At 43.0% G+C, this 18,773-nt stretch overlaps 1 protein-coding gene across 4 annotated transcripts in view; it reads left to right on the forward strand.

The window, feature by feature from the left end:
• GPD2 (glycerol-3-phosphate dehydrogenase 2) overlaps window positions 1-18,773 on the forward strand; it is a 135,398-nt gene that overhangs the window by 57,123 nt on the left and 59,502 nt on the right. For all 4 annotated transcript variants that reach the window (XM_075933429.2, XM_075933427.2, XM_006125658.5 and 1 more), the window contains 3 exons: window positions 4,663-4,787; window positions 5,784-5,881; window positions 8,951-9,114. In XM_075933429.2, the coding sequence (XP_075789544.2) occupies window positions 4,663-4,787; window positions 5,784-5,881; window positions 8,951-9,114 (387 nt within the window). The remainder of the gene's footprint in view (window positions 1-4,662; window positions 4,788-5,783; window positions 5,882-8,950; window positions 9,115-18,773) is intronic.

Below are 18,773 nucleotides of genomic sequence, written 5' to 3' on the forward strand. Positions count from 1 at the left end.
ATTCTTTAGAGAGCCATCTTTTTGTTGTTAAAAATATTATGTGGTTGTACTGTGACTACTGACTCTAACTGGGCTTTCACCAAAAAGATCAGCAGTCATTGGATGTTCTGTGAATGCCAGTGAAAATAACTTAAGATCAGAGGCTAAAACAGAGAAAGTGCAAGCTACAAATTACTTGGATAAGTCTTCAAGTCATTAGGGTCTGATAAAATACATCCTAGAGCTGACAGAAGAGAGATCAGAGAAATTAATGATATATTCAAAAAGTTATGGAAGATGGTAGTAATTCTAGAGAACTGGAAAAGTGGCAAATATAGTACCTATCTATAAAAAGGGAACTAAAGACAACTCAGAATTAATTACAGATTAGTCAGTTTAACTTCAGTACCTGGAAAGATAACGGAGGAAATAATTAAGCAGTCAATTTGCCAACACCTAGAAGATATTAAGATAAGTGACAGTCAGTATGGACTTGTCAAGAACAAAGCATGCCAGCATGATAGCTTTTTATTGATAGGGTAACAAGCATTTTGAACTGGGGGGGGGGAATGGTATATCTTGACTTCAGTAAGGCTTTTGTTACTGTTGCCTGACCTCAAACTAACTAGAGAAATACAACCTAGATGGAGCTACTATAACATGGGTGGGGAGCCTTTCTTTTATCAGGATCTACTGACTATCAGAAAATATCATTTGTGGGCCACACAGAGTCCTGCGGTGGGGAGGGGAGGCTCAAGGTGGGACCACAAATGAGGGCTGCAGGAAAGAGCTCTGGGCTGGGGTAGTGTAGCCTGAGAGAATTATAGTGGAATTTAGGTGGTAAGGCTCGCCAATCTGACTAGAGATACTAAGTTTGTCCTCTCTATCCCAGGTTACAAGTGGGTAGAACCATAAGATTCCCCCTCGTGAGGATCTGCAGACGATTGACAGTCACACTTCAGATCAGGAAATGCAATCAAAATCAATTTTATTGCCACAGGAATAACTATCACAAAGACTATGGCACTGAGCATATAGATTTAATTGAATTTCTTCTGTAGATGGCATTAACAAAACCAAACTAAACTTATTTAAGTACAGGCAGTCCCCGGGTTACGTACAAGATAGGGACTGTAGGTTTGTTCTTAAGTTGAATTTGTATGTAAGTCGGAACTGGTACATATTGTAGGGGAAACTCTAGCCAAACATTTCTCCAGAGCTCAGTTTTATTCTCTCACCTCACTTCCCTCAGTCCTTTATTCTCAAGCTGAGGTGTCTGCTGAGAAAAGCCGCTCCGCGTCTCCCTGGTCTTTTGGGGGGGTGGGGTGCTAGCTTAGCGTCTCCCTTGTCTGCTGGGGGGAAGCAGCTAGTGTGGGGTCGCCTACCCCGTTTGTAAGTAGGGATCCGATGTAAGTCGGATCCATGTAACCCGGGGACTGCCTGTATACAGATTCTAATTACCTAACAGCATTTCATACTCACAGGATCTTAGTCTCGCCAAAGGCTGGGCGTGGAAGGACCAGCCTCCCTTTGTCTGAAAGGCCTTGGTGCCCATGGAATGTGATATACTTAGAATCAAAACTCAAAGAAAATAAAAGAAGCAAGATAGAAATATAAAGATAGAATAGAGAGAAGTATTTGGTTTCTGACCTTGAGAGAAAACAGGTTACACTCTGGAGCTGGCTCTGTCAACGACAGCTGCAGCAGCTTCGACTTCCCTAATCCCTGGGCCTATTTCTCTTTTGGTGCCAAAATATCCTGGATGTCCAACCCCTTACCCAAAGTTGGGCCTTGTACCCTAAGATTTCTGTGGGTGGCTATAACTGTTTGAAAGAGATGTGGGGGTGGCCTATGACTGTGCATAGGAAAAAAGTGATGTCTTCTTGGACCAATTCCCAGAACAGAGAAAAAGTGCGGAATCATTGTGGCTAGGTGCAAGAAATCTGGTGCTTTCGTTTTGTAGTATGAAAAGTCAGATGGTGGGAGTTGGTAGATTTTGCTTATTTTTTCCGATCAAAATTAAGTAATGGTCTCCCAAATACTGTCAAACTAACCGCAAAGGCATTTACACAATACAAATATTGGAAAATAAGAAAAATAAAAGAAATAAATGTTAACCTCTACTTATCACACTACTCTTGCTGAAGCTGGGTCGTATGAGATGGATTGGATCCTGTAGACATCTTGCATTACTAGCGTAGTATTAAAATGTAAAATAGGATAGGAAAAACATATATCTTAGCAGGATACTGTAGGGAGTTGAGGTATAGAAGGGGAGTGAGGGCTCGGCAAGGAGGTGTGGGGTTTGGTTTGCAGGAGGGGGCTCTGTGCTTGTACTGCAGGAGCAGGTTCAGAATTGGGGCAGGGAGTTAGTGTGGGAGGGGCTTCCAACTTGGGTTAGGAGTGTGGGCTCTGGCCAGGCAGCACTTACCTGAGGCAACGCTTGGTTGTTAGTGCAGCATAGCTAATGCAGACTTCCTTCCAGTCTTGGCTCTGCACTGCTCCCAGAAGCAGCCAGTATGTCCGGCCCCTAGGCAGCGATGCTGACAGGCAGCTCTGCATAATGTGTGCCACCTATGGCTGCAGGCACTGCTCCTATTGCTCCCGTTGATCAAACTTCCCTGATTGACCCTGCACATATGTTCTCCACTCCTGTACTACAAGGTTAGTGCATAACTGGATGGAAAACAGTGATTCACAGTCAAGCTAGAAGGTCATATCAAGTGGGATTCTGCAGGAATTGATTCAGGGTCCGATTTTATTGAATGTTTTCACCAGTGATTTAGATAATGGCATAGAGAGTACATTTATAAAATTTTTAGACAATACCAGGGATGGAGGGGCTGCAAGGGCTTTAAGGATATGATTAAAATGATCTGGACAAATTGGAGAAGTATTCTGAAGTACAGTAAACTTCTGATAATCTGGCACCTTTGGGACCCACGGGGTGCCGGATTATTGGATATACCGGAGTATCAGGAGGTACTCCGGGGGAGGGGGGTCGGTGAGGAACGGCATGGCGAGGAGCTAACCCTCCACTGTTTTGCAGAGAGGCGGGGGAAGTGACAGGCCAGCTGGGGCTGCAAGCGCCAGCGGCGACTTGGGGAAGTGGCAGGGTAGAGCAGCTGGAGTGCTGCCAGGTTGGTCCTGCAGCGCCACCCTTCACCTGAGCGGCGCTGCAGGAGCAAGCCGCAGCACCCCAGCTGCTCTGCCCCATGGCTTCCCCAAGTCCATCGCTGTTGAAACTGCTGCCCCTTACCCCCCTGCTCAGCGCCCGGCAGCACCTCAGCTGCTCTGCTCTGCAGCTTCCTCAAGTCCGCTGCTCGTCTGTTTCAGCAGCGGCACGGAGCAGAGCAGCTGGGGTGCTGTCGGGCACCGAGCAGGGGGGTAAAGGGTGGCGCTGTGGGACCAACTCAGCAGCACCCCAGCTGCTCTGCGCCTCTTCCCCAAGTTCGCCACTGGTCAGTTTCAGCAGTGGCAGCAGTGGGCTTGGGGAAGTGGCGCGGAGCAGCTCCAATTGTCCAGCTGGCCAGAGTGCTTCTGGCTTCCAGCTGGTGCTGGACTATCGGGAGAGCCAGACCACTGGATGCCAGACAATTGGAGTTTAACTGTAAATAGGTTGACATTCAGTAAAGACAAATGCATAGTACTCCACTTTAGGAAGAAACAGTCAGTTGCACACGTACAAAATGAGAAATGATTGCCTAGGGAGGAGTACTGTGGCCAGGGGTTTAGGTCATATGAACTACAAGCCAAATGCGTACAGTGTAGTGTGAGTGTGTGCGTGCATACACACAGAGCAAACATCATTCTGGGATGTAGTATCAAGACACAAGAAGTAATTCTTACTGTCTACTCTAGGGCTGATTAGGTTTCAGTTGGAGGATTGTGTCCAGATCTGGGTGCCAGATTTCAGGAAGGACGTGGACAAATTAGAGAAGAGCCAGAGAAGAGCAACAAAAATGATCAAAGGTCTAGAAAACATGACCTATGAGGCAAGATGGGAAAACATTGGGCATGTTTAGTCTGGAGAAAAGATGACTGGATGGCCAGGGGGACATGATAATTTTCAAGTACATAAAAGGTTGTTGCAAGGAGGAAGGAGAATGGTTCTGTTTAACCACAGAAGATTGGACAAGAAACAATGAGTTGGGAAGGGCAGTGTAGGTTGGATACTAGGAAAACCTTCTTAACTGTCTGAGTGGTTAAATGCTGGGATAAATTGCCTAGGTAGGCTGTGGAATCTCTGTTTGTTGGAGATTTTTTTAAGTGCAGGTTCCCTGTCAGGGGATAAAATTTATTTCAGCCATGAGTGCTCAGGACTGAAATAGGTGATCTCTTGAGGTCCCTTCCAGACCTCGTTCTAATTCATTCATAGAAGCCCTTCTACCTTGCGTAAAACTCCCTAGCTGCTTAGGTTCTATGTGCTGTAATGTCTTTTGACTGTGATATGTCCAGATTTTAATGTGCCTCTTTTAAGAGTTCTGTTTTTGACTTTTCCCCTAGGAAAAGACTATAGTCTTTTTCATTACAATATAGACAGTGCACTGCACTTGGAATACAAATTTATCTGTGTTCAGAGTAATTTTTCATGTGATTGTCTCTACCCTAGAGAAATATCTTTAATGAATTACATACAAATTGAGTAATTTAAGAAGTTAATTTAGTTTTCTGGTTACACAGGACTAAAAACAGCTCTTGTAGAAAGAGATGATTTCTCATCAGGGACCAGCAGCAGGAGCACTAAATTGATCCATGGTGGAGTGAGATATCTTCAGAAGGCCATCATGAGGTTGGATTTTGAGCAGGTAATTATTTATGCTGGCTGTTAGGCAAAAATTACCAGTAGACTTTTTTTTTCCTCCTCCCAATTAAATGTGTTCTCATTTTAAGGTTTTTAGTACCTTTTTTTTTGTTTTAATACCAGAGACACTGTGCATACAGAATAGTTTGTTCAAGGAATTCTGCTAGAATATTTTTTGGGAAACTTTCAATGCCATATCTTGCTAGTGTAGCATATTTACAGGGAATCTGAGAATAGTATCTTATGGACTGTACATAATGTGGTGGGGAGAGATTTCCTTTTGTACACTGATAGGAATTTTGTGTTTTGTTTTGTTTGTTTAAAAAGGGTTCTGGGAAAGAGAATATAGTAACTGAGTGGTACATATTCATTGACAGATTTCTAATATTGGTATTCACATGCATAATCTGTTGAAAGATGGGAGAATCCTCTATATTTGGGAAAACCCCACGCTTGCCTTCTTCCTGTGAAACTTGAGATTTAAAGCTACCTGAAAAATCTTAAAGATGGTAGAATACTGTACAGTGGAATTATTTCTTGTTTGCCACTCATATTTACTGATTGGCTCCTTAAAATGAAATGGCCTATCAGAAGTGGTTTATTGGATATCTTCAAAGATGGGAAGAATTTCCTATCTTGTTGAGTGCCACTAGCTTCTAGTAAAATGAAGTACCATTTTTTAGGTCCTTTAATTAGAGCTGATAATAATTAGACTGACCTGACATAGCACTAAAATGCCTAGTGGAATTTTCTCTGCACTCACAAGTTAATGATTTTGCATTTCTGATTTGAGGGGGTTCCCAATGTAATTTTTCAGACCACGGTGTCATTGTGCAATTGAAAGAGTAGAAAAGAATGTAATAATTATAAGCTAGCACAGAGGGGGTATTCTGTGTGTTTTATGGATCGACAGACTGAACAGTTTTAACATTGAATATTTGTGATCCATTAAGAAGGAGTTAAAGGTCCTGAATTGCTTGCTTTTTTGTTTTCTTCTTAGTACAGGATGGTAAAAGAAGCACTTCATGAGCGTGCCAACTTGCTTGAAATTGCTCCTCATTTGTCTGGTCCTTTGCCTATAATGCTTCCTGTTTATAAGTAAGTACCCTGATACTCCTTCTGCTTTAATTTCTTACCTCCTTGCTTTTGAGAATGAACTGAATGCTGTTTCTTTGCTGTTCTTAATTTGTCACAAGCTTTATCTTTTCAGAGGTGAGAATTTGTTGCTGTATTATAGAAACGTGAAGTGTATGTATAGCACTGTCCACTAGCACTATTTCAGTTAGCTATCCTGCAGTATTTCTCAGATTCAAAATTCTTTCAGTGGAGTTTTACCTTGGAAAACTCTTGCACAATTAACTTTTAAATTATTCAATTTGGGAAGGACAAAGAGAACAGTGGTTTTTATTTTACTTTATCCCCTCCCAAATCTTGCTAGGATGGGGAGAGATGGAGGAAGAGTCACTTCCAGCTGTTATTTCCTATCTTTCCCTTTTACTCTCCCCTACCAATTTCTAGGGCCTCCTCAATAGAGTGACATTCACTCCTACATCCCGTCATTGCCAGGGCCCATCAGTGACATTTGGAGGAGATGTGCAGTGATCAGAGGCATCTCCGTCAGAGCAAAGGAAAGTGCTTTCATCGCAGGAGTTGAGTTGTTTTTCCCTGGCATTGGCATAGGAATAAGGTTAGGACCTGAACTGAAGGACCTTCAGCTCTCCTACACAGACAACTGTAATCCATTTTTCTTTCAACTGCTTCCTCTCTAAATCGCTTTTCCCACTTGAGTTTAGGGAGAGACCAGAAACCTCATTTGGCCTTGCACTTCTAAAACAGCCAAGACCTTAGTCCTGCAAAAACAAATGTATTATGAATAGATTCACTGAAGCCAACAGGACTAGTTGCCAAAGTAAAGCATGTGTGTAAGTACTGGGCTCCACAACAAACTGTTAAGTCTGTATAAATACATTGCTTTGGAGTGTGGAAAGTCCTGGTTTCTGAGCTCTCAGTGCATGCAGTAAGTTCTTTTTTTCCTTCCTAAAGATTCTCACACCCCTGTTGAATACATTCTGTACCTTCCCCTAGTTTGAGAACCACTGCACTATAGGATAATAATAGAAGGGTCCTCAAGAAGTTCTCAAGGTCCGGGCCTTAGCACGAGGGAGGGCTGGACAAGTAAACCTAGACCATCCCTGACAGGTGTTTGTCCATCCTGTCCAATTCCACAACCTCTCTCATTGTTAGAATGTTTTTCCTAATATCTGACCTAATTCTCCCTTGCTGAAGATTAAGCCCGTTACTACTACTTCTACCTTCAGTGGACGTGGAGAACAGTTGATCATTGTCCTCTTTTATAACAGTCCTTAACATAGATGAAGACTGTTTTCATGTTGCTCCTGAGTCATTTTTTCAAGAGTAGGTATGTCCTGTTTTTTTGTCAGGTTTTCTAAATCTTCTATCATTTTTATTGTTCTCCTCCGAACTGTCTTCAGTATGTCCACATCTTTCCTAAAGTATGGTGCCCATAATCAAAAACAGTACTCTAAGGGTATGTCTACACTACCCCCCTAGTTCGAACTAGGGGGGTAATGTATGCATACCGAACTGGCTAATGAAGCCCGGGATTTGAATTTCCCGGGTTTCATTAGCATAAAGCCGGCGCCGCCATTTTTAAAAGCCGGCTAGTGCGAACCCCGTGCCGCACGGCTACACGCGGCACGGGCTAGATAGTTCGGAATGGCTTGTTAGTCCGAACTATCTGTACACCTCGTTCCACGAGGCGTACAGATAGTTCGGAATGGCTTGCTAGTCCGAACTATCTAGCCCGTGCCGCGTGTAGCCGCGCGGCACGGGGTTCGCACTAGCCGGCTTTTAAAAATGGCGGCGCCGGCTTTATGCTAATGAAGCCCGGGAAATTCAAATCCCGGGCTTCATTAGCCAGTTCGGTATGCATACATTACCCCCCTAGTTCGAACTAGGGGGGTAGTGTAGACATACCCTAACTGAGGCCTTATCATGGCTGAGTAGAGCAGAACAGTTTAGTTAATATACCTCAGAATGACATTAGCAACTTTTTTGCAGTTTCATCACATTGACTCATGGTTTTGTGCTCCAGTGTACCCGTGGAATCTTTTTCTTCAATATTACAACCAAACCTGTTACTCCTCAATTTGTAGCTGTACACTTAATTTTTTCCTTTCTAAATGAAGTATTTTCTGCATCTTAATATTGAATTTCATCTTGTTGATTTCAGACCAATTCTCCTATTTGTGAAGGTCATTTGAAATTCTAATTCTGTCCTCCAAAGTGCATGCAACCCATCCCAGCTTGGTGTCATCTGCACATTTTAGAAGTATGCTCTCCACTCCATTATCCACGTCATTAGTGAAAATATTGAAGAGTAATATAATCAGAATAATAGACCCAGAAATGGCCCCTACAGGATTCCACTAGATAAACTCTGTCAGTTGGCCAGCAAATCACTGATAACTACTGCTTGGATGTAGTGTTTCAGTCAGTTGTGTACCCATCTGCTAGTAATTTAATCTCGACTGCATTTCCCTGGTTTGCTTATGAGACTGTCACATGGGACTATGTCAAAAGACATGCTAACATTAAGGTACATCACATCTCCTGCTTCCTCCTATCCACTAGGCCATAAATTTTGTCAAAGAAGGAAATTTGGTTTGTCATAATTTGTTCTTAAAAAATCCATGCTTGCTATTCTTTGTAACCCTCTTAACCTCTAGGTGCTTACAAAGTGATTTGTTTCATTTGTTCTAGTATCTTTCCAGTTACTGGTCTATAATTCCCTTGGTCCTCTTTGTTTTGCTTTTAAAGATAAGTAGTATGTTTGCCCTGTCTAGTCTTCTGGGACCTTACCCATCCTCTGAGTTTTCAAAGATGAAGTTCTATGGGCCTGGGCAAGTAATTCTGCCTCTTTGCTTTTGTTTCCTCATATTGAAAACCAGGCTAATACCTGAGATGTAGTTTGGATTCCTCAAAGTATGCTTGTAAAACTTCGAAGACAAAAAAGCCCTATGTAAATGGCAAACTTGGATGCAGAATAGAAACTCATAACAATATTAACGCTAATTACAACTAATGTTGCCATATATAATGAGGTGTTTTTTCCCCTTTCTCAGTTGAAATCTTTTTATTCCTCAGATGGTGGCAGCTGCCATACTACTGGGTGGGAATAAAACTATATGATCTTGTAGCTGGAAGTCAGTGTCTGAAAAGCAGCTATGTGCTCAGCAAGTCAAGAGCCTTGGAACTCTTTCCAATGCTACAGAAAGACAGACTTGTAGGCGCTATTGTCTACTATGATGGTATGTTTCCTTTCTATGTTTCCCTTTTTAATCTCTCTATGCTTGACATCATGTTTAATGTAAAGAATGTAACAAATGTGATGTATCTATGTACATAAAGTATTTTATAGTAAAATGTGTTTTGAGGGAGTCTACCTTGCACCTTACTTAATTTCCATTGTCTAAATGGACACGTAGGACTAAACTAGTTTAACTGGCTCACACATTTGTTTGGTTTAGTTTTAGTTTAGTTTCCTGATATACTGTCCTGAACGTAGGAGAAAAAAAATCTGTTTTTGCTCTGCCAGCGAGTAGATGCAGCAAAATATGTTGCAATATCTTCATGTTCTAATGATTTCCTGTTGGAAACTCTTGTGACTTCTCCAGCCATACATAGCTGTGTAATATTTAGAGAACCTCCTTCTGTACTGGATGGCTGTGTCTACACTGGCGCGATCTTGTGCAAAAGCAGCTGCTCTTGCGCAAAAACTTGCTGCCTGTCTACACTGGCTGCGTGTTCTTGTGCAAGTAAACTGACGTTCTAATGTATGAAATCAGGGCTTCTTGCACCAGAACTCTGACGCGCCCGCTCAGGAATAAGCCCTTTTGCGCAACTGTTCTCGCACAAGAGGCCAGTGTAGACAGGCAACATGAATTTCTTGCTCAAGAAAGGTCTATGGTTAAAATGACCATCAGAGCTTTCTTGCACAAGAGACCGTCTACACTGACATGGATTCTCTTCTGCAAAAGCACTTCTCTTGCGCAAAAGCACATGCCAGTGTAGACGCTCTCTTCTGGAAAAGTTTTTGCACAAGAACTCGTCTGCAAAAGAGTTCTTGCGCAAGAAGCTGTCAGTGTAGACGTAGCCGATCAGTGTAAAACAGTCTATATAAGTATGGTATTTGAAGTGCTCTGTTCCAACCTACCCCCAGTAAGCCTCAAACAAATGTTTCCTATTCAAATAATATACAAAATTGTAGTAGGCTTCTGAATCATGTGCTTACTTGAGAACATATCTGAACACTTACACCTCAAGTCAAGACCCTCTCTTTTTAGAGTTTCCTATAAAAAATTAAAGGGATCTCTGAACACATTTACCAAAATAGTCCATGTCAAGGAAACAGATGATATTATTGATAATCTTAAATGGCTCACTATATGGTATTTATATTAAAAGAATTCACACCTGTCTTGATCATTTGACTTCCCTTTTGTGATTCTCATTTTTGAGTTGGGTTTGGCCCATCAGTCACTTATTGCTTGCACCCTCCTCTGCTATTTAAATTGTCTCTCTCTGTAGAGAGAGCTTGCATTGCAAATATTTTCAAATAGCATAAGCAGTTCGGCACTTGGGATGGCTTTCACTGGAAACCTATATATTCAAGGGGCTATAAATTTATAGAGGGGAAAAAACACTAAACAGTAATATGTCACCAGGACCAGATGATATTCACCCAAGAGTTCTGAAAGAATGGAAATGTGAAATTGTTTAACTACTAACTCTGGTTTGTAACTGATGCTTTAAATCGTTTTCTGTTCCAAATGACTGGAGGATAGCCAATGTGACACAAACTTTTAAAAAGAGCTCTAAAGAGCTGGCAATTACAGGCTGGTAACTTCAGTACCTGGTAAATTGGATAAACGACATTAAAGAAGAGAATTGTTGAACACATAGATGAACATAATTTGAGGACTCTTCAACTGCAGGGTATTAAAAATTTCAAAGAAAAAAGACCCAAACCTCCTTACTTGATTTAATGAATGATAAAGAGTATGGGTACAGCATGCAGGACATAGTGCAAAGACCCATAGCACCTTTGGAACCTCAGCAGTTGGGTCTGGCTTAAACATTTCTGGAGAAGAGATTGCATTTGTTCCCTAGAGACATGAATCTGTCCATAGAAATGCTGACATGTGAGTCTGAAATGAATCTATTTTATAGAGGAAAAGGCTTTTCATAACATGAAAAATAGGATTCTCATTCCAAATGAAGGCAGCCAGTATGTACCAAACTGTCCATTACTTAAAATGAGGCTTTGTGAAGGCATTTTTTCTTTGAGCATGATCTCTCCAATTCATATGGAGTATGAGTCCTGTGTCTCTGTCTATCATCACATACATCAGAAAGCTCATGCTCCACCAGATCTTCATATCATTAGTTTATAGCGGCATTGGTAATCTCCTCTGTCACTGAAGATGGCCTTCATGGAGTTGGAGATGCCACAGCAGAGCTCCCAAGAAAAGAACTCCTTAACAGAAGTTTTCTTTGGCTTGCCAAATAGTAAGGAAAGAAGTTCCACAGTACAACTAATATACCTGCTAGAAATTAATAATTTCTTTGGCATTAACTACCTAATAATTACCTAGATTCCAGAATGTTACCTTCCTTTTTGTTAATTGTGAGATGCTTGAGTTTGGCTGAAACCGCTACATCTCCGCACACCCTAAACTTATTTAAATGTGTTTTCAAGGCATTCTGAGCTACATCTGTGTCCAGAATGAGAGATAATTACATGTACATTAAGTTTAATGTAAACCAAACCATATTCAAACTTAAAAAAAAAAAAAGCCCAACAAAAATTGCATTAAAAAAACTGTTGTGAGTCATGCACAATCTTAAAAGCCAGGAAATTCACAGCTCGAATTGTACTTCAACATCTAGACACAGCAGGGTGTCCACTTATCTGCTTTCTAGGTGCACCCCGTCGTGTCTCCATGCTAAAGGACAGTTTTATCTATGAATTTCTTTGCTTTTGCATCGGACCCTTAATGTTCTTTTGTTGTAGATTTTATTGGGTGATTATATAAATTGAGACAATTCTTTTTTTCTGTTAGACGTAAGAGTGCTTTATGCAAAGATTTTCTTAAGCCTCATGGGCAGCTTGGCAGTCTCATGGTAGCAAGATGTATTCAAATCAGTCATGGAGAAACTACATATCCCTTGTAGGAATGGAGGTATTATGCTTAGAAGAAATATGCTAAATACTTGCTTATCAGTAGTGGTGGAACTGTAGTTAATTTTTAACCTGAATATATAGTTGATTATTGTCATCTAACACAATGAAAGTTCATCACCTAATATTTGTCTTTTCCTTTTTGAGAGTTAAACTAGTCAACACTTATCAACAGGGAAATTTGGAAAGGAAAAATAGGGATATTTGTCTAACTCAATTGAAATGCTTTGGATATAGAGAGGCATGTTGTGGCAAAATAGCAAGGATAATTAGAGGTTGTCCTTCTTGAGTGGGGCCAGCTATTATAAATGTGTGTATATATTAATATATAATAATTTTCATAATCAGGAGTAATAGGAAATTGTGGAAATGAAAAAAATGATTTTTTCTCCTCATTGTCTGATTTTAAGATTCAGCAGATAGAGGTGGTCTTCTATGAAAGGACTGTTGGCAGCTATATTGTCTTGGAATATCTCCATCAGTTTGATAATATTAAGGCAATATTTGTTGTGGGCATATGTACGTGCTCAGAGCAATAATTCACTGGAGTTAAGGGACTTCACTAGGCTGGGGGAGAGGTAGATACATTGGAGGGCAGGGATAGGGTCCAGAGTGACCTTGACAGATTAGGTGTTTGGGCCAAAAGAAATCTGAAAAGGTTCAACAAGGACAAGTGCGGAGTCCTGCACTTGCGACGGAAGAATCCCAAACACTGTTACAGGCTGGGGGCCGACTGGCTAAGTAGCAGTTTGGCAGAAAAGGACCTTGGGATTACAGAGCATGAGAAGCTGGATATGTGTCAACAGTGTGCCCTTGTAGCCAAGAAGGTGAATGGAATATTAGGTTACATTAGGAGGAGCATTGCAAGCAGATCTAGAGAAGAGATTATTCCCCTTTATTCGGCACTGGTGAGGCCACATTTGGAGTATTGTGTCCAGTTCTGGGCCCCCCTGAAAGGATTTGGATGCATTGGAGAGGGTCCAGTGGAGGGCAACCAAAATGATTAGGGGGCTGGAGCACTTGATCTACGAGGAGAGACTGAGGGATTTGGGCTTATTTAGTCTGCAGAAGAGCAGTGGGAGGGGGGGATTTGATAGCAGCCTTCAACTTACTGAAGGGAGGTTCCAAAGAGGATGAAGAAAGCCTGTTCTCTTTAGTGGTGGATGGCAGAACAAGGAGTAGTGGTCTCAAGTTACAGTGCTCTAGGTTGAATATTAGGAAGACTTATTTCAGTAGGAGGGTGATGAAGCACTAGAATGGGTTACCTAGGGAGATGGTGGAATCTTCATCTCTAGAGGTTTTTAAGTCTTGGCTTGACAAAGCTCTGGCTGAGATGATTTAGTCCTGGGATTGGTCCTGCTTTGGGCAGGGGGCTGGATTCGAAGACCTCCTCAGGTCTCTTCCAGCCCTATGATTCTATGTTTCTATGACCGCATATTATAATTCATAGCAAGCCTTACTGGGAAGCTACAAATCAGTATTTGTACAGTGACCTTGTGTCGTACCTCCGTGTTCTGTACGTCAGTACCTTCAGTGGTCTGAACTGTCAGTGTAAGCGTCATCTGGTCAGGGTAGTTCTGGCGTGTTCCTGACAAGATCTCTACTCCGTCGGTGGTGATAAACTTTCGGCTGCATGCATAACAATCGGTACTCCCTTTATCTAGAGTGTTAGACCTCGCGCACTTGAGTCAACACAGGAGGTCTCTGAGAGGCCCCGAAAACGACAGATGCAGGCAAGGTTTGAAATCAGTCAAGCAGGTTTATTGTCAAATGTGAAGCTCTACCAGTTGGTAACAGAGATCAGTACAATGTTATACCACTGGGCACTATGGCCCACGTTGACAAGGTACCAACACTGGGCAGGCCTATTGCCATATAACATATATTAACAGCATTTAGTCAAAGTTAAGCTACTGTGCATTCTGTAAGTTTAGGCAATGACACCTGCTGTTCAAGCGCCTATGCGCCTCCCCTTTTCCCCCTCCCGGTCTACCTGAGAGCACTCTTTGAGGTGTCCTTTTATAGACCGGTATAAACAACTTACATAACTTCTTTACGTACCAGGCTACCACCCTCTGTTGCATAATTACCACCCTTTACCTTACGGAAGGGGGGCTTACTTACTATCCTTCATGCTGTCAATCTCGACCCGGTCCTGAACCTAGGTCAATATGTACATTAGTTTTTGGGGAGTCTTTGTACCAAGACACTTCTTATTAAGATATTCCGCTACTCCCCATTGGCTTACGGTCTGTACCCAGTGCCTCCCTGTGTCCTTCCATGCTCGACCTAACTTACACAATAGGGCCTCTTTCTTGGCACCTGTATAACTGAACCAAAGTCTTGCTCGCTAGATTGCAGGCCTGTTGTTGTTTTCATGTTACAGGCCTCTATTTAGGCCTGCTGACTCCATGTTACTGACCCTCAACTTACTACACTTTGTACTCTGCTGTATCAGTTTATTATTAAGTACTTATTATATAGCATTTTAGCACGAGTAACCAGAATTAAAATAACCAATTCTTAAAAAACAAACAACCAAAAAAAAAAAAAACCAATGTATGTGGAAACTTTGACCGCCCATCAACCTTCACTGCTCATGCTTATTCTGTTTCAGTATGATTGCGGGTATTTAGCTCACCTTTGGTAAGACTTTCCCTTGCAGTGATAAATCTGTGTAGAGCATGGCTTCCCAAACTGGGGGGTGTGCCCCTCTGGGGGCGTGTAAAGAGCTTCCGGGGGGGAGTCGGAGGCTACCCAGCCCCCCACACACCGTCAATCCCATCCCAACTTTTGCTGCTATTTTCTTCAGAGGGGGAGGGTGTGAGGGTTTCTCAAAAATCAAAAAGGGGGCATGATGCCGAAAAGTTTGGGAACCACTGGTGTAGAGGAACAAGGACTCATAAGCCAACTCCCTCCTCAACTTCTCTGGCAAATGTGGGCACAGAGGGACACCAGGGTCTCTGGGGTCATTGCTCAGGGAGAATGAGTAGGTTAGAAATGGACAGGCATTGATGTATGTATAAGAAGTGGAGTCTTTGATAATTGCAAGTTACTCTTCTCACCCCAAGAGGAAAAGATGAGAAATTCACAATTCTTCAAAGGCGCACTTGCTTGGAGCAGGAGGGAAGCACAGTTATGAGCCACCCCCTACTTAAGAGATTGAGCAAAAGCACAATCTAGTCTCTAAGGGTATGTCTACAACACAAAGTTAATTGGAAATAACAGCCATTATTTCAAATTAACTTTAATAGCATCTATACATGCAAACCTCTATTTCAAAATTAATTCGAAATAGCGGAGCGCTTAATTCAAATTTGGTAAACCTCATTCTACGAGGAGTAATGCCAAATTCGAAATAGCTATTTCAAATGAAGTGCTGTGTAGACACTTAATTTGAAATAGGGAGCCTCCTGCCCTTCCCAGGGAGCCCTGGTGGCCACTCTGGGCACAACCAGGAAAATTTATTCTCCTGTCCCCCAGCCCCAGAGCCATTATGGGGTAGACCCTGGCCACAGTGCCTGTGCCATCTCCAAGCCTGCTAGCCCAGAGCCTGCAGTGGCCACCAGGGCTCCTGACCCAGTGGCCCCAAAGCATGAGCCAACAAGCCACTGGCAGCAGCCCTCCACCGCTCCTCAGGAGCAGTCTGCCAGCTCCCAGGAGCTGACAGGGACTGGAGAAGGTGGGCGCCTTCCTGGTCCAGGTTGGAGATCGTGGACCTTATTCAGGTTTGGGGGGGGGGATGCCCCCAATGCCCATGATCTCCGCATTAGACGGAGGAATGCGGCCATCTATGGCAGGATAGCTGCCAGCCTGGCCACCAAAGGCCACATGCGAACCCAGGAGCAGGGTTGCATGAAACTCAAGTTGGTCTGTCAACACCCCCAACCCTGGGCCCTGAGCTCCCCCTCCCCCTTTTTCCCCTTGCTTCCCCCTTCTAGCTTCCTCCTCCCAGGTTTCCCCCTCCCCTCTCCCATCCTCTCACTTCCCCTCTCCCACCTCCTTTTCCCAGTCTCCCCAGAGGTTCATCTCTCCCCCCCCACAGTCTTGTTCAATAAACCTAGTTTCTGTTTTTGAACATACGTGTCTTTTATTTGACATCAGGAAGGGGGGCTAGGGAGGGGTAAGTGGAAGGTTGTGAGGGAGGAGTGGGGCACGAGCCCCCAGTGGAGAGGACGGGGGTGGCTCTGAGGGCTCTGAGGGCTCCTCGGGGTGGATGCTCTCCCGCAGGACTTCCTGGATCCTGACAGGCCCCCAGTGGACCCCTCCGCCCCCCCGGATGGCAGCCTTCAGGAAGTGCAGCTGGGCTGATGGCAATGACCCCACAAGATGCACTGGTATGCCCAGGGGCAGCTCTGGCTCCATGTGGCTGAGTGCTATGGTATCCCGAGTGCGGGCACTCAGGGTACTCCAAGACAGCACTACTTTGCTGTCCCTCATTGAGGTAGACAAGCAAGTGGGGAACCCTGAGAACTGTCTGTTCAGGGTGAGGGTAGGGTCCCTTTAAGCACGGAGCTCAGTTAACCTCAGGCAGCAGCCACACACACTAAGTCCTAACCTGAACCCCTGCCGGCACTGGTTCTGGCCAGCCTTAACTTCGGTTCAGGGTCCACTCAGTGTGGATGCGCTATTTCGAAATAGCAAAATGCTATTTTGAAAATAGTTTTTGTGTATAGATGCGTTAATTTGACGCTAACGCTATAGTGTAGATGCACCCTCATATGGGTGTGTCTGCTTAAAATATAGTCCTTCTGTTTTACATAGCTTATTTGGATTTTATTTTTCATCATAGTAATTCAGAATGACTAAAAGCCATGTGGATTTTTAAAAGCAGTACAAATTATTAGCTTTCCCCTTGATTCATTCTTTGCTAAAATAAAAGTTGTGGGTGTTGCTAGTGTGAGTTACATTGTGGTATTGAATTCAGGACAATGATTATCTTAACTAACTAAGGCCTTGAATCTGCAGTGTGAGTCGCGCCACCAGAAACGTCCTCTTACTATGGGTTTGGCCGAGTTTCCCACAGTCCCGTGAAGTTTGTTTACAGTGTCCTGTGCTGACTCTGTGTTCTGTGCTGCTGTTAAGCTCTAATTTACCCCTAACTTTCTTTTAGGAGCCCAGCAAGCAGAAGTATTGGTAATGCCAGTAAGCACGAGCAAGGTTTTTATTACTTATTTCATTTTGCCAATATAATAAAACTTTGTAATGACACTAACACTCTGTTATGAAGAGACTGGTAATTCTTTGCTGGGTCTTGTATAAGGTATATCACATAGGGATGTTAAGTATCAGTTAATTAACTAATCAAGTAGTCTATGGAATTTCCATTGACTATTCGATTAGTCGAGGATGGGGCAAAATGCAGCACTCCTGCTGTGGGGCTATGTCTAGACTGCAGGCTTCTTTCGGAAGAAGCTTTTCCAGAAGAGATCTTCCAAAAAAACTTCTTCCGAAAGAGAGCGTTCACACTGCCAATGCGCATCAAAAAAGCAATCTGCTTTTTCAACAGCATCCACACTGAATGGATGCTATCTTGCATGTAAGCTGTGATTACTATGGACGGAATGGCCACCAGGGCACCTGTGCTTTTTGCTCTTTCCTCTTCCTTCGAAAGAACTCCCTCTTCCCTGTCCACACATGCCTTTTTCCGAAAGAGCTCTTTTGGAAAAAGGCTTCTTCCTTGTAGAAAGAGGTTTACCAATGTCAGAAAACCTCCACAGTTCTTTTGGAAAAAAAAAACCACACACACACGATTGCAGCGTGGACATAAGTGAGGTTTTTTCAGAAAAACAGCTGTTTTTCCAAAAAAACCCTCTGTAATGTAGACGTACCCTTTCTCTTCACTTTAAATGTAATAAGAGCTGCAGTTAAAGTGCAGAGTCTCAGCGGTCCTGGGGGTGTCGCAAACCAGGACTGTTCACTCCCGGTTCATGCCACCCCTGGGAGCTAACCCCACTGTGGCTCTGTACTTTAACACTGTTCAGTCCCACCAGGCTTTTAGTACATTTAAAGTGCAGAGTAGCAGTGGGGTTAGCTCCTGGGGGCGGCGTGAGCTGGGACTGTTCATTCCCTGGGACTGCTGTGGCTCTGCCTCCCCCACCTCCTGCACCATGGCTTAAAAGCTGGTTCCCCTCAGCACTGGCTCCTGTTCCCTCCCCTTGCTGCCTCTGTTACAGAGGCGAGGGGAGAGAGAGCGACTAGTCAAGTAGTCCATTACATCCCGAGTATCAAGTACAGTCATACATTTATTAAGCAGTATTGCAAGTGCTGTTCCATTTATTCGCCTTAGTGAAATAAAAATAGAGACCCACTTGTGACAATATTGACCTCTCTACATTTGGTAATTCTCTGTTTCATCACCTGTCAGGTCCAGTGGGGTGGGACTGGAGAGGTTCAACCTGTAATAAACTTTTGCAAATGATCCAACCTACAAAGAGTTAATTTAATGGCTCAGTCCAACCAATATTTAAAAACAAAATATTCTGTTGGAGCTAAAGACTGTTATAACTACATTTTTTCCTTTAAAAGAAAATTATTGAAATAAAGAAAAAATCTAATAGCCTACTGGCTTAAATGTATTGTTGGCAAATGGTTTTTTGAAAAGTTTCTTTGTTATGTCTGGATTTGAAGAATTTTTTTTCTTTTCTTTAGGCTAGCAAGCATATCGACTTAAGCTTAAAAAATAAGGCAGAATCCTGGCCCTACTGATGATAATATATGGAGAGA

This window comes from Pelodiscus sinensis, chromosome 7, assembly GCF_052426305.1.
Source record: "Pelodiscus sinensis isolate ZL-2025 chromosome 7, ASM5242630v1, whole genome shotgun sequence".
Classification (NCBI taxonomy): domain Eukaryota; kingdom Metazoa; phylum Chordata; order Testudines; family Trionychidae; genus Pelodiscus; species Pelodiscus sinensis.